The sequence below is a fragment of the Oncorhynchus clarkii genome, chromosome 11 (genome assembly GCF_045791955.1).
Source record: "Oncorhynchus clarkii lewisi isolate Uvic-CL-2024 chromosome 11, UVic_Ocla_1.0, whole genome shotgun sequence".
In the NCBI taxonomy this organism is placed as follows: domain Eukaryota; kingdom Metazoa; phylum Chordata; class Actinopteri; order Salmoniformes; family Salmonidae; genus Oncorhynchus; species Oncorhynchus clarkii.
This window is the reverse complement of record NC_092157.1, coordinates 19,475,570-19,489,788: the sequence shown is the minus strand read 5'-3', so window position 1 is coordinate 19,489,788 and position 14,219 is coordinate 19,475,570. Positions and strand designations below refer to the sequence as shown.

At 43.4% G+C, this 14,219-nt stretch overlaps 1 protein-coding gene across 2 annotated transcripts in view; it reads right to left on the bottom strand.

Moving 5' to 3' along the window:
- Positions 1-1,059: 1,059 nt before the first annotated feature.
- The window catches only part of LOC139420328 (E3 ubiquitin-protein ligase MARCHF6-like), a 35,364-nt gene continuing 22,204 nt past the window's right edge, over positions 1,060-14,219 (bottom strand). For both annotated transcript variants that reach the window (XM_071170310.1, XM_071170311.1), the window contains exons 16-26: positions 14,072-14,191; positions 12,812-12,912; positions 11,323-11,460; positions 5,285-5,495; positions 5,114-5,183; positions 3,166-3,347; positions 2,855-2,989; positions 2,673-2,762; positions 1,864-1,996; positions 1,648-1,783; positions 1,060-1,443 (exon numbers count right to left, since the gene is read on the bottom strand). In XM_071170310.1, the coding sequence (XP_071026411.1) occupies positions 1,356-1,443; positions 1,648-1,783; positions 1,864-1,996; positions 2,673-2,762; positions 2,855-2,989; positions 3,166-3,347; positions 5,114-5,183; positions 5,285-5,495; positions 11,323-11,460; positions 12,812-12,912; positions 14,072-14,191 (1,404 nt within the window). In that variant the 3' untranslated portion in view covers positions 1,060-1,355. The remainder of the gene's footprint in view (positions 1,444-1,647; positions 1,784-1,863; positions 1,997-2,672; positions 2,763-2,854; positions 2,990-3,165; positions 3,348-5,113; positions 5,184-5,284; positions 5,496-11,322; positions 11,461-12,811; positions 12,913-14,071; positions 14,192-14,219) is intronic.

Sequence of the window (14,219 nt, the reverse complement as noted above, 5' to 3'; positions counted from 1 at the left end):
GTATTCTATGACATTTGGGATTATATTATCATTTTCCACAAAAGTTGAGTCAACACTTTTTTTATAAGTAGCTTTAGTTAAGTAAACTGTTTAACGTTTAGCATATAACTTCCAGTGATGTAATTGGTCAACTATATTTTCAGAGCAGTTTCCCCAACACTGCTATATGGCCACCACCAGTTACTATTCAGTTGCGATTGAATGGACCCCCAGGTCACATGCTCTTGTTTGAATGCATAAACCACCTTAAAGAAATGATGCATAGGAATTACTTACTTGTTTTTTCACTTTCAGATTCACAGATGGGACAGCCACAGTGATTTCATCCATGACCACAAAGAGTATTTTCCAATTGAAAATAAAGGCAAATTGGTTATTTATTGGTCCTTGGTTTACTTACACCTGTTGTATCAACTATACGTAACAAATAGGTCTAAACTTTGATTAGAGTGTGGGAATGTGTCTGCTCTCTAGCGTGCACACAGCTGACACCTGATGACGGTCCCATTCGAGAACCTCACCATCCACAGCGACGGGCGCGTGCGACTTGAACTCCCACACCTCTATGATAAAATCTTTAACCACCGCCGTCCAGGGTTCTGCTTTTGAGAATAACGACTCTTGTCAGAAATGGGATTCGATGTCACCATCCTAGCGGGAGATGAGAAACGCCATCGCATGGCGATAAGGTAGAACCCCAGAGTATACAGGATCAGACAGGAGGGATGCCCATTCTGGAGTGTCCAGATGAAAAGAGAAACTGGGCTCTGGACGGAGCTATACAAGTCACTCTGGATACAAGACACAGAAGACTTCATAGAGAAATGTGGCTACCATCAGAGCTCCCCAAGCTCCATCTTCTGTAAGTCTCTCTCTAATCCATCCTGAAGCCCAACAGGAGGCTCACCTACATGGGCCAGACTCATCACCACCCAGTTCCCCTCAGAGGAAGGATGGAACGGAACTAAAACCACCAGAGACCTGACATACTAAAGGAGAAGTTTGGAAATTTGCTGGAATCTCCACTTATCCCAAAAGAAGAAGCTATCACACCACCTCCATTATGTAAAAACGTTTTAATGTACAATTTTATAACATGACAATCAACAGGACACAAACAGGAGGCAAATTGTCAGTTTGATTTCATAAATACACTTTAAGATGTACAATGGTCACTGCATTAATTCAAGTCTTTTACATTTCAGACAACAGAGTGCATCCAAAGTATTTACACATGTACAGTTCTCAGGTTGCACTTAACCAAAGCAAGGCATGAACACAACTGAGAGAACGAGAGAGAGAGGGAGAACACGAGAAGGGTCATTTCCAAAAGCCTTGACCTCACACAAACATGACTACTCTGGGATAGGGTTAGGGGGCGGGACAGAGCTGGCTCCCCTCGCCTTGCGTTCATAGTTGACAAGCCGCTGGCCAACCAGGTACCTGCAGGAAAGGCAGAGAGGGAACAGGGGAGATAAGAGTCATGTCACTTGTGTGTCAGCAGCTGATAAAGACCTTGAATAGTTAAATCGGGTGTGGTAGTGCTTGGCCGAAACAAAACCCTGCATACGCTGAAGCTCCCCAGGACCAGGGTTGTACTATCACTGAATGAACAGGCCAGATATGGAGATAAGGGTGGGTGGTTACTTGTCGTTCTTGATGTGTTCGTAAAGGCGTTTGAACTGTCGTATCTGGAAGGAGAGGATGCCGATGATGGACACCACCATCAGGAGGAACGGGTAGATCCTCCTCTGTATCAGAATCTGCATCTCTGGAGTCACACCTGATACACCAGGAGGGGTCCAGTGTTATTAGCAAGCACGAACGCACGCACGCACGCACACACACGCAAACACGACTGACCTACGGTAGGTACGACGCCAGCTGCTATGATGTAGGGGACACACAGGGACAGCAGCAGCACTGAGATGACAGGGGCAGCCAGCTTACGGATAATGAAATGGAGGTCGATGTTCCTGATGCCGTTAGCATACACCTGACAGGAGGAGAGGTGGCAATGTTACCCCTCACTGGTCACTTTACACAGTATCAAAAGGTTAAAAGCTATATTGATCATGTAGAGGGAGTGGACATGTCTCATTGGTTTCCACAGGTTCAATTACAGTCACAATGTAAGCTGGGTAAACAGTGTGAGATTGAGAATTCTATTAGGTTAAGGCAGTGTTGTCTTTTTTAGGAACTCAGTCTGGCTTTCAGATTACTCTTAAATTGTAAATGGTAGAATGTCATTTTTAAATTGGGTTGTGCATCAACAGTTTTCCTTGTCATGTCAGTCTACCTTAGAGCTATTTATAACTTGTCAGAAATGCCCAGATCAACGAGACCATGTCAGCTAATGGTTTTTAGCCCATAGATTTTGTTCTAATGTTTGAGTCACTCAAATATCATATGAATAGACATTAGACATGTCAAGATGTATAGAACTGGAAGAAAATTAGCTTTAAAACAGCAAAATGTTCTCTGCACCCCATGACAAACTGTTTAGAATTGCAGAAAATAAGCTTTTTCTCTCTGCCAACAAGAGCGGTGTGAACAGTTTTGAGTCATGAACAGTGCTTGTGCCCATAGAAATAGATGTGGCACGGGATGTTCCCCAATGCTGGAAGGAATCCCAGGGTTAAGGAATAATGACGTGGAGTAAGGTAACACACCTGTTCTATGACAGACTTCAGCCACCACTGGGGACCCATGAGGGTGATGGCAGCGATGATTTTGGCATGGAGCACCCCCAGAGCCCAGTCCTACACACACACACACAAGGTACAATGAGTTTTACGGTTTAAAATACACTGATCACTACTATTACATTCTAGCTCTCTAACACACTCAGTACCTGCCAGGGGTAGAAGAGAGGTGTCTGGTCCAGAGGAACGCGTAGCGGAGCAACGATGACTAGCTCAAACAGCAGGCCCAGCAGTAGAGGAATAACACCTGCCACCAGCAATGCTACTACCAGGGTCTTCAGAATCTACACAAGCCCACACAAGATAATCGGATGTTGAAATATTACATAAAGTATCTTGGCATGGACATCTCGGCCTTGGACACACAGCCACATAAAGGTATACATCCAGCCACCTTCATAATGAGTACAGCCTACCATTTCTTTGTCCACATACAGTTCCAGCAGAGAGTAGGTCTTACCATGAGAGTCCACTCCTGGACTTTGATCATGATGATGGTGCGTCCCTGGGGCATCCAGGCCAACAGCACGGTGGCACCGCGGATGGACAGCCAGCACACGTACAGACCACACGCTGCTGTATACAGCTCATGGATCTTAGAGATACCCGTCCAGAATGACATCAGCCAACGGCCCGCAAAAACTACAGTACACAGATAGGCTTCAGATACTTATGAAACAGATATACAGTGCCTTCGGAAAGTATTCAGACCCCTTGACTTTTCACATTTTGTTACGTTACAGCCTTATGCTAAAATGGTATAAATGTGTTTTTTCCCCTCATCAATCTACACGCAATACTCAGTACTTTGTTGAAGTACCTTTGGCAGCGATTACAGCCTCGAGTCTTCTTGGGTATGATGCTACAAGCTTGGTACACCTGTATGAGGAGTTTCTCCCATTCTTCTCTGCAGATCCTCTCAAGCTCTGTCAGGTTGGATGGGGAACGTCGCTGCACAGCTATTTTCAGGTTTCTCCAGAGATGTTCTTATCGGGTTCAAGTCCGGGATCTGGCTGGGCCACTCAAGGACATTCAGAGACTTGTCCCGAAGACACTCCTGCGTTGTCTTGGCTGTGTGCTTAGGGTCGTTGTCCTGTTGGAAGGTGAACCTTCGCCCCAGTCTGAGGTCCTGAGTGCTCTGGAGCAGGTTTTCATCAAGGATCTCTCTGTACTTTGATCCATTCATCTTTGTCTTGATCCTCACTAGTCTTCCAGTCTCTGCCACTGAAAAACATCCCCACAGCACGATGCTGCCACCACCATGCTTCACCGTAGGGATGGTGTCAGGTTTCCTCCAGAGGTGACGCTTGGCATTCAGGCCAAACAGTTCAGTCTTGGTTTCATCAGACCAGAGAAACTTGTTTCTCATGGTCTGAGAATCTTTAGGTGGTTTTTGGCATACTCCAAGCGGGCTGTCATGTGCCTTTTACTGAGGAGTGGCTTCAGTCTGGCCACTCTACCATAAATGCCTGATTGGTAGCATGCTGCAGAGATGGGAGAACTTTCCAGGAGGACAACCATCTCCACAGAGGAACTCTAGAGCTCTGTCAGAGTGACCATCGGGTTCTTGGTCACCTCCTTGACCAAGGCCCTTCTCCCTCGATTGTTCACTTTGGCTGGGCAGCCAGCTCTACGAAGTCTTGGTGTTCTTCAATGCTGCAGAAATGTTTTGGTACGCTTCCCCAGATCTGTGCCTCGACACAATCCTGTCTTGGAGGTCTACGGAAAATTCCTTCGACCTCATAGCTTGGTTTTTACCCTGACATGTACTGTCAACTGTGGGACCTTATATAGACAGGTGTGTGCCTTTATAAATCATGTCCAATCAATTTAAATTTACCACAGGTGGACTCTAATCAAGTTGTAGAAACATCTCAAGGATGATCAATGGAAACAGGATGCACCTGATCTCAATTTCAAGACTCATAGCAAAGGGTCTGAATACTTAAGTAAATAAGGTATCTTTTTTTCATTTGTAATACAATTGCTAACATTTCTAAAAAACAGTTTTTGCTTTCTCATTATGGGGTAGTGTGTGTAGATTGATGGGGAGGAAAATGTATTTAATACATTTTAGAATAAGGCTGTAATGTAACAAAATGTTCTAGACATTCAGGGTAGAAAAAAGGTATACAATACATTTCCTAGCTCGAGATTAATAAATTATACTAATTTTATTTAAATGAAGAAACATGTCAAGTGTGGCAGCTAGCCTAGTGGTTAGGAGCGTTGGGCCAGTAACCGAAAGGTTGCTGGTTCGAATCCCCGAGCTGACTAGGTGAATAATATGTCTATGTGCCCCTGAGCAAGGCACTTATCCCTAATTGCTCCTGTAAGTCGCTTTGGATAAGAGCTTCTGCTAAAAATGAATCAATAAATAATGGAGTGTGTCCATGACCATGTCTCACCTGGTAACGTCAGACACACCAGGCTGGCCACCAGCAGAGTGACACACATAAAGCCTATCAGCAAGACGATCTACAGAAAGGAGGAAAGAGACAAATTATAGGGGGGGGGGACTTTTCCTGAAGTGGTAGGAGCCTCTAGGTCCACCTGCTGTAATGTGTAGTGTAACTCACCCTAAAGGGGAAGCGTAGAGGGCGTTGGTAGGGTTGGAAGCCTATAGGTCCACCCTGCTGTAATATGGCCTGATGGGCTGCATGAAGCCCCTCCCCTACAACATGGGCAGGGTTGTTGTTATGGTGACCTGGAGCAGGGTTGTTGTTGTTGTTGACAGGCTGGTTGGCCTCATTGTCTTCCTGTTCACCCAGCAGGTAAGAGTGGAGGTCTCTTGAAGGGGGGAGGGAGGAGGACAAGAGAGGGAAATGAGGAGAGAGTTAATAAATATATACTATACTGTTTGGGAGTGTGTGTATATAAGTGTGAATATGCAGTGCAGGGATCATCAACTAGATTCAGCCGCTGGCCGATTCTTTCTTGAGCGGATGGTCAGGGTGCCAGAACATGTAGACTGCAAATTGACCACAAGACGCCCAAACAGACAAAATATTTTACTAAAACATTATTTCAAACCTTACATTTGTATATGGTCACGGTGCCTTCGGAAAGTATTCAGACCCATTGACTTTTTCCACATTTTGTTACAGCCATATTCTAAAATGTCCGCATCAATCTACACACGATACCCCATAATGACAAAGCAAAAACGGGTTTAGGCATTTTTGCTAATTAGTCAAATAAAAAAACGGAAATATCACTTTAACATAAGTATTCAGACCCTTTACACAGTACTTTATTGAAGCACCTTTGGCAGCAATTTGTTTTCATACATACAAACCATCGGCAGGCCAACAAGTTCAATCTTGATTTTATCAGACCAGAGAATCTTGTTTCTCATGTTCTGAGAGTCTTTAGGTTCCTTTTGGCAAACTCCAAGCGGGCTGTCATGTGCCTGTTACTGAGGAGTGGCTTCAGTCTGGCCACTCTACCATAAAGGCCTGATTGGTGGAGTACTGCAGAGATGGTTGTCCTTCTTGAAGGTTCTCCCATCTCCACAGAAGAACCCTAGAGATCTGTCAGAGTGACCATCGGGCAGTGGTGTAAAAAGTACACAATTGTCATACTTGAGTAAAAGTAAAGATACCTTAATAGAAAGTCACCCAGTAAAATACTACTTGAGTAAAATTCTAAAAGTATTTGGTTTTAAATATACTTCAGTATCAAAAGTAAAAGTATGAATAATTTCTTAAATTCCTTATATTAAGCAAACCAGTAGGCACAATCCTTTATTTTATTTACAGATAGCCAGAGGCACACTCCAACACTCAGACATAATTTACAAACAAAGCACGTGTTTAGTGTGTCAGATCAGAGGCAGTAGGGATGACCAGGAATGTTCTCTTGATAAGTGTGTGAATTGGACCATTTTCCTGTCCTGCTGAGCATTAAAAATGTAACGAGTACTTTTGGGTATCAGGGAAAATGTACGGAGTAAAAAGTACATAATTTTCATTAGGAATGTAGTAGAGTAAAAGTAAAAGTTGTCCAAAATATTAATAGTAAAGTAAAGTACAGATATCCCAAAAAACTACTTAAGTGGTACTTTATTTTTTACTAAAGTACTTAGTAAAAATCGGGTTCTGGAAAGTTCTCCCATCTCCACAGAGGAACTCTAGAGCTCTGTCAGAGTGACCAAGGCCCTTCTCCCCAGATTGCTCAGTTTGGCCGGGCGGCCAGCTCTAGGAAGAGTCTTGGTGGTTCTAAACTTCTTCCACTTAAGAATGATGGAAGCTACTGTGTTCTCGGGGACCTTCAATGCTGCAGAAATGTTTTGGTACCCTTCCCCAGATCTGTGCCTCGACACAATCCTGTCTCGGAGCTCTACGGACAATTCCTTCAACATCATGGTTTGGATTTTGCTCTGACATGCACTGTCAACTGTGTGACCTCACATAGACAGGCGTGTGCCTTTCCAAATCATGTCCAATCAATTAAACTTACCACAGGTGGAATACAATCAAGTTGTAGAAACATCTCTCAAGGATGATCAATGGAAACAGGATGCACCTGAGCTCAATTGAGTCTCATAGCAAAGAGTCTGAATACTTAAGTGAATAATATATTTTTATTTTGAAAAATCTGTTTTCGCTTTGTCATTATGAGGTATTGTGTTTAGATTGTTTAGGATTAAAAAAAGGTAATCCAGAATACGGCTGTAACGTAACAAAATGTGGAAAAAGTCAAGGGGTCTGAATACTTTCCGAAGGCACAGTATATCTCTCTATTACATGTGGGAATACTTTGGAACCAATTTCCTGGTATTTTACAGTCTTCAATGTCCAACAATATATTTTTGCAATTATATAAGATCACTGCCAGTTGGGATACCCTGAAGTAGTGTCTAAGTGTGTATAGAAGTATGTATAGACTTACAGTACCCTGAAGTAGTGTCTAAGTGTCTATAGAAGTATGTATAGACTTACAGTAGGTACCCTGAAGTAGTGTCTAAGTGTCTATAGAAGTATGTATAGACTTACAGTAGGTACCCTGAAGTAGTGTCTAAGTGTGTATAGAAGTATGTATAGACTTACAGTAGGTACCCTGAAGTAGTGTCTAAGTGTGTATAGAAGTATGTATAGACTTACAGTAGGTACCCTGAAGTAGTGTCTAAGTGTGTATAGATGTATAGAATTACAGTAGGTACCCTGAAGTAGTGTCTAAGTGTGTATAGAAGTATGTATAGACTTACAGTAGGTACCCTGAAGTAGTGTCTAAATGTGTATAGAAGTATGTATAGACTTACAGTAGGTACCCTGAAGTAGTGTCTAAGTGTGTATAGATGTATAGAATTACAGTAGGTACCCTGAAGTAGTGTCTAAGTGTGTATAGAAGTATGTATAGACTTACAGTAGGTACCCTGAAGTAGTGTCTAAGTGTGTATAGAAGTATGTATAGACTTACAGTACCCTGAAGTAGTGTCTAAGTGTGTATAGAAGTATGTATAGAATTACAGTAGGTATCCTGAAGTAGTGTCTAAGTGTGTATAGAAGTATGTATAGACTTACAGTAGGTACCCTGAAGTAGTGTCTAAGTGTGTATAGATGTATGTATAGACTTACAGTAGGTACCCTGAAGTAGTGTCTAAGTGTCTATAGAAGTATGTATAGACTTACAGTAGGTACCCTGAAGTAGTGTCTAAGTGTCTATAGAAGTATGTATAGAATTACAGTAGGTATCCTGAAGTAGTGTCTAAGTGTCTATAGAAGTATGTATAGACTTACAGTAGGTACCCTGAAGTAGTGTCTAAGTGTGTATAGAAGTATGTATAGACTTACAGTACCCTGAAGTAGTGTCTAAGTGTGTATAGAAGTATGTATAGAATTACAGTAGGTATCCTGAAGTAGTGTCTAAGTGTCTATAGAAGTATGTATAGACTTACAGTAGGTACCCTGAAGTAGTGTCTAAATGTGTATAGAAGTATGTATAGACTTACAGTAGGTACCCTGAAGTAGTGTCTAAGTGTGTATAGAAGTATGTATAGACTTACAGTAGGTACCCTGAAGTAGTGTCTAAGTGTCTATAGAAGTATGTATAGACTTACAGTAGGTACCCTGAAGTAGTGTCTAAGTGTGTATAGAAGTATGTATAGAATTACAGTAGGTACCCTGAAGTAGTGTCTAAGTGTGTATAGAAGTATGTATAGACTTACAGTAGGTACCCTGAAGTAGTGTCTAAGTGTGTATAGATGTATGTATAGACTTACAGTAGGTACCCTGAAGTAGTGTCTAAGTGTCTATAGAAGTATGTATAGACTTACAGTAGGTACCCTGAAGTAGTGTCTAAGTGTCTATAGAAGTATGTATAGAATTACAGTAGGTATCCTGAAGTAGTGTCTAAGTGTCTATAGAAGTATGTATAGACTTACAGTAGGTACCCTGAAGTAGTGTCTAAGTGTGTATAGAAGTATGTATAGACTTACAGTACCCTGAAGTAGTGTCTAAGTGTGTATAGAAGTATGTATAGAATTACAGTAGGTATCCTGAAGTAGTGTCTAAGTGTCTATAGAAGTATGTATAGACTTACAGTAGGTACCCTGAAGTAGTGTCTAAATGTGTATAGAAGTATGTATAGACTTACAGTAGGTACCCTGAAGTAGTGTCTAAGTGTGTATAGAAGTATGTATAGACTTACAGTAGGTACCCTGAAGTAGTGTCTAAGTGTCTATAGAAGTATGTATAGACTTACAGTAGGTACCCTGAAGTAGTGTCTAAGTGTGTATAGAAGTATGTATAGAATTACAGTAGGTACCCTGAAGTAGTGTCTAAGTGTCTATAGAAGTATGTATAGACTTACAGTAGGTACCCTGAAGTAGTGTCTAAGTGTGTATAGAAGTATGTATAGAATTACAGTAGGTACCCTGAAGTAGTGTCTAAGTGTGTATAGAAGTATGTATAGACTTACAGTAGGTACCCTGAAGTAGTGTCTAAGTGTGTATAGAAGTATGTATAGACTTACAGTAGGTACCCTGAAGTAGTGTCTAAGTGTGTATAGAAGTATGTATAGACTTACAGTAGGTACCCTGAAGTAGTGTCTAAGTGTGTATAGAAGTATGTATAGAATTACAGTAGGTACCCTGAAGTAGTGTCTAAGTGTCTATAGAAGTATGTATAGACTTACAGTAGGTACCCTGAAGTAGTGTCTAAGTGTCTATAGAAGTATGTATAGAATTACAGTAGGTATCCTGAAGTAGTGTCTAAGTGTCTATAGAAGTATGTATAGACTTACAGTAGGTACCCTGAAGTAGTGTCTAAGTGTGTATAGAAGTATGTATAGACTTACAGTACCCTGAAGTAGTGTCTAAGTGTGTATAGAAGTATGTATAGAATTACAGTAGGTATCCTGAAGTAGTGTCTAAGTGTCTATAGAAGTATGTATAGACTTACAGTAGGTACCCTGAAGTAGTGTCTAAATGTGTATAGAAGTATGTATAGACTTACAGTAGGTACCCTGAAGTAGTGTCTAAGTGTGTATAGAAGTATGTATAGACTTACAGTAGGTACCCTGAAGTAGTGTCTAAGTGTCTATAGAAGTATGTATAGACTTACAGTAGGTACCCTGAAGTAGTGTCTAAGTGTGTATAGAAGTATGTATAGAATTACAGTAGGTACCCTGAAGTAGTGTCTAAGTGTCTATAGAAGTATGTATAGACTTACAGTAGGTACCCTGAAGTAGTGTCTAAGTGTGTATAGAAGTATGTATAGAATTACAGTAGGTACCCTGAAGTAGTGTCTAAGTGTGTATAGAAGTATGTATAGACTTACAGTAGGTACCCTGAAGTAGTGTCTAAGTGTGTATAGAAGTATGTATAGACTTACAGTAGGTACCCTGAAGTAGTGTCTAAGTGTGTATAGAAGTATGTATAGACTTACAGTAGGTACCCTGAAGTAGTGTCTAAGTGTGTATAGAAGTATGTATAGAATTACAGTAGGTACCCTGAAGTAGTGTCTAAATGTGTATAGAAGTATGTATAGACTTACAGTAGGTACCCTGAAGTAGTGTCTAAGTGTGTATAGAAGTATGTATAGACTTACAGTAGGTACCCTGAAGTAGTGTCTAAGTGTCTATAGAAGTATGTATAGAATTACAGTAGGTATCCTGAAGTAGTGTCTAAATGTGTATAGAATTACAGTAGGTACCCTGAAGTAGTGTCTAAGTGTGTATAGAAGTATGTATAGACTTACAGTAGGTACCCTGAAGTAGTGTCTAAGTGTGTATAGAAGTATGTATAGACTTACAGTAGGTACCCTGAAGTAGTGTCTAAGTGTCTATAGAAGTATGTATAGACTTACAGTAGGTACCCTGAAGTAGTGTCTAAGTGTGTATAGAAGTATGTATAGACTTACAGTAGGTACCCTGAAGTAGTGTCTAAGTGTGTATAGAAGTATGTATAGACTTACAGTAGGTACCCTGAAGTAGTGTCTAAGTGTGTATAGAAGTATGTATAGACTTACAGTAGGTACCCTGAAGTAGTGTCTAAGTGTGTATAGATGTATAGAATTACAGTAGGTACCCTGAAGTAGTGTCTAAGTGTGTATAGAAGTATTTATAGACTTACAGTAGGTATCCTGAAGTAGTGTCTAAGTGTGTATAGACTTACAGTAGGTATCCAGCACTAACAGTCCAGGTCCTGACAAGACCTTTGAGCCACTGCCGTGTGTGACCCTGTTCTAGGAGAGCTGGCAGAACCACCTGCAGCAGCAACAGCTCTAGAGAGAGCTCACTGACTGGGGCATCACTGGAGAGAGAGAGAGAGAGAGCTCACTGACTGGGGCATCACTGGAGAGAGAGAGAGAGAGAGAGCTCACTGACTGGGGCATCACTGGAGAGAGAGAGAGAGAGAGAGAGAGAGAGAGAAAGAGCTCACTGACTGGGGCATCACTGGAGAGAGAGAGAGAGAGAGAGAAAGAGAGAGAGAGAGCTCACTGACTGGGGCATCACTGGAGCGCAAGAGAGCGAGCGAGAGAGAGAGGACAGAGGAGGGGGGAGAGAAAGGAGAGGAGGATAGAGGAAAGAGACGGGAGGGTGTTAGGAAACACTCGCATCCAAATACAACACTTATACACACTGCAGCTCTCCAGGACCAGGGGTGGCAACCACTACTGGCCACAGTTGAGCCACGTAGGTGTACCTGTAGAGGAGGACGTTGTAGGGGAGGAAGGAGTGTACCTGTAGAGGAGGACGTTGTAGGGGAGGAAGGAGTGTACCTGTAGAGGAGGACGTTGTAGGGGAGGAAGGAGTGTACCTGTAAAGGAGGACGTTGTAGGGGAGGAAGGAGTGTACCTGTAGAGGAGGACGTTGTAGGGGAGGAAGGAGTGTACCTGTAGAGGAGGACGTTGTAATGGAGGAAGGAGTGTACCTGTCGAGGAGGACGTTGTAGGGGAGGAAGGAGTGTACCTGTAGAGGAGGACGTTGTAGGGGAGGAAGGAGTGTACCTGTAGAGGAGGAAGGAGTGTACCTGTAGAGGAGGGCGTTGTAGGGGAGGAAGGAGTGTACCTGTAGAGGAGGGCGTTGTAGGGGAGGAAGGAGTGTACCTGTAGAGGAGGGCGTTGTAGGGGAGGAAGGAGTGTACCTGTAGAGGAGGGCGTTGTAGGGGAGGAAGGAGTGTACCTGTAGAGGAGGACGTTGTAGGGGAGGAAGGAGTGTACCTGTAGAGGAGGACGTTGTAGGGGAGGAAGGAGTGTACCTGTAGAGGAGGACGTTGTAGGGGAGGAAGGAGTGTACCTGTAGAGGAGGACGTTGTAGGGGAGGAAGGAGTGTACCTGTAGAGGAGGAAGGAGTGTACCTGTAGAGGAGGGCGTTGTAGGGGAGGAAGGAGTGTACCTGTAGAGGAGGGCGTTGTAGGGGAGGAAGGAGTGTACCTGTAGAGGAGGGCGTTGTAGGGGAGGAAGGAGTGTACCTGTAGAGGAGGACGTTGTAGGGGAGGAAGGAGTGTACCTGTAGAGGAGGACGTTGTAGGGGAGGAAGGAGTGTACCTGTAGAGGAGGACGTTGTAGGGGAGGAAGGAGTGTACCTGTAGAGGAGGACGTTGTAGGGGAGGAAGGCGTGTACCTGTAGAGGAGGACGTTGTAGGGGAGGAAGGCGTGTACCTGTAGAGGAGGACGTTGTAGGGGAGGAAGGCAGGGAGGAAGACCTTTATCATCCTGATGGGCAGCCACAGCATCAGGAGGACGATAGAACCAAACACCACCTAGGGGGACAAGAGGAGAGATTAAACACACCTTTAATGATCGGCACATAATCAAAGCAGAGCCAGAGCTGGCATGGAACTACTCGCTAGGAACAATGTAGGTCTGAAATGTAGTGTTCACCAAGTGCTGATCTCAATCTATTGTATCACAGATATGATGAACCTGCGGATGTGTCTGTAGATGTACGTACCACAGACATGATGAACCTGCGGATGTGTCTGTAGATGTACGTACCACAGACAGGATGAACCTGCGGATGTGTCTGTAGATGTACGTACCACAGACAGGATGAACCTGCGGATGTGTCTGTAGATGTACGTACCACAGACATGATGAACCTGCGGATGTGTCTGTAGATGTACGTACCACAGACAGGATGAACCTGCGGATGTGTCTGTAGATGTACGTACCACAGACAGGATGAACCTGCGGATGTGTCTGTAGATGTACGTACCACAGACAGGATGAACCTGCGGATGTGTCTGTAGATGTACGTACCACAGACAGGATGAACCTGCGGATGTGTCTGTAGATGTACGTACCACAGACAGGATGAACCTGCGGATGTGTCTGTAGATGTACGTACCACAGACAGGATGAACCTGCGGATGTGTCTGTAGATGTACGTACCACAGACAGGATGAACCTGCGGATGTGTCTGTAGATGTACGTACCACAGACAGGATGAACCTGCGGATGTGTCTGTAGATGTACGTACCACAGACAGGATGAACCTGCGGATGTGTCTGTAGATGTACGTACCACAGACATGATGAACCTGCGGATGTGTCTGTAGATGTACGTACCACAGACAGGATGAACCTGCGGATGTGTCTGTAGATGTACGTACCACAGACAGGATGAACCTGCGGATGTGTCTGTAGATGTACGTACCACAGACATGATGAACCTGCGGATGTGTCTGTAGATGTACGTACCACAGACATGATGAACCTGCGGATGTGTCTGTAGATGTACGTACCACAGACAGGATGAACCTGCGGATGTGTCTGTAGATGTACGTACCACAGACAGGATGAACCTGCGGATGTGTCTGTAGATGTACGTACCACAGACAGGATGAACCTGCGGAGGTGTCTGTAGATGTACGTACCACAGACAGGATGAACCTGCGGATGTGTCTGTAGATGTACGTACCACAGACAGGATGAACCTGCGGAGGTGTCTGTAGATAGGTAGGTGGATCATCTCCTGGACTGGGTTGAAGTCTGGATCGTTCAGGTTTCTCAGAAACCACAGGACCCCAGGCCTCAGCACCTGACCCAACACAGCAGCTCATCAACAC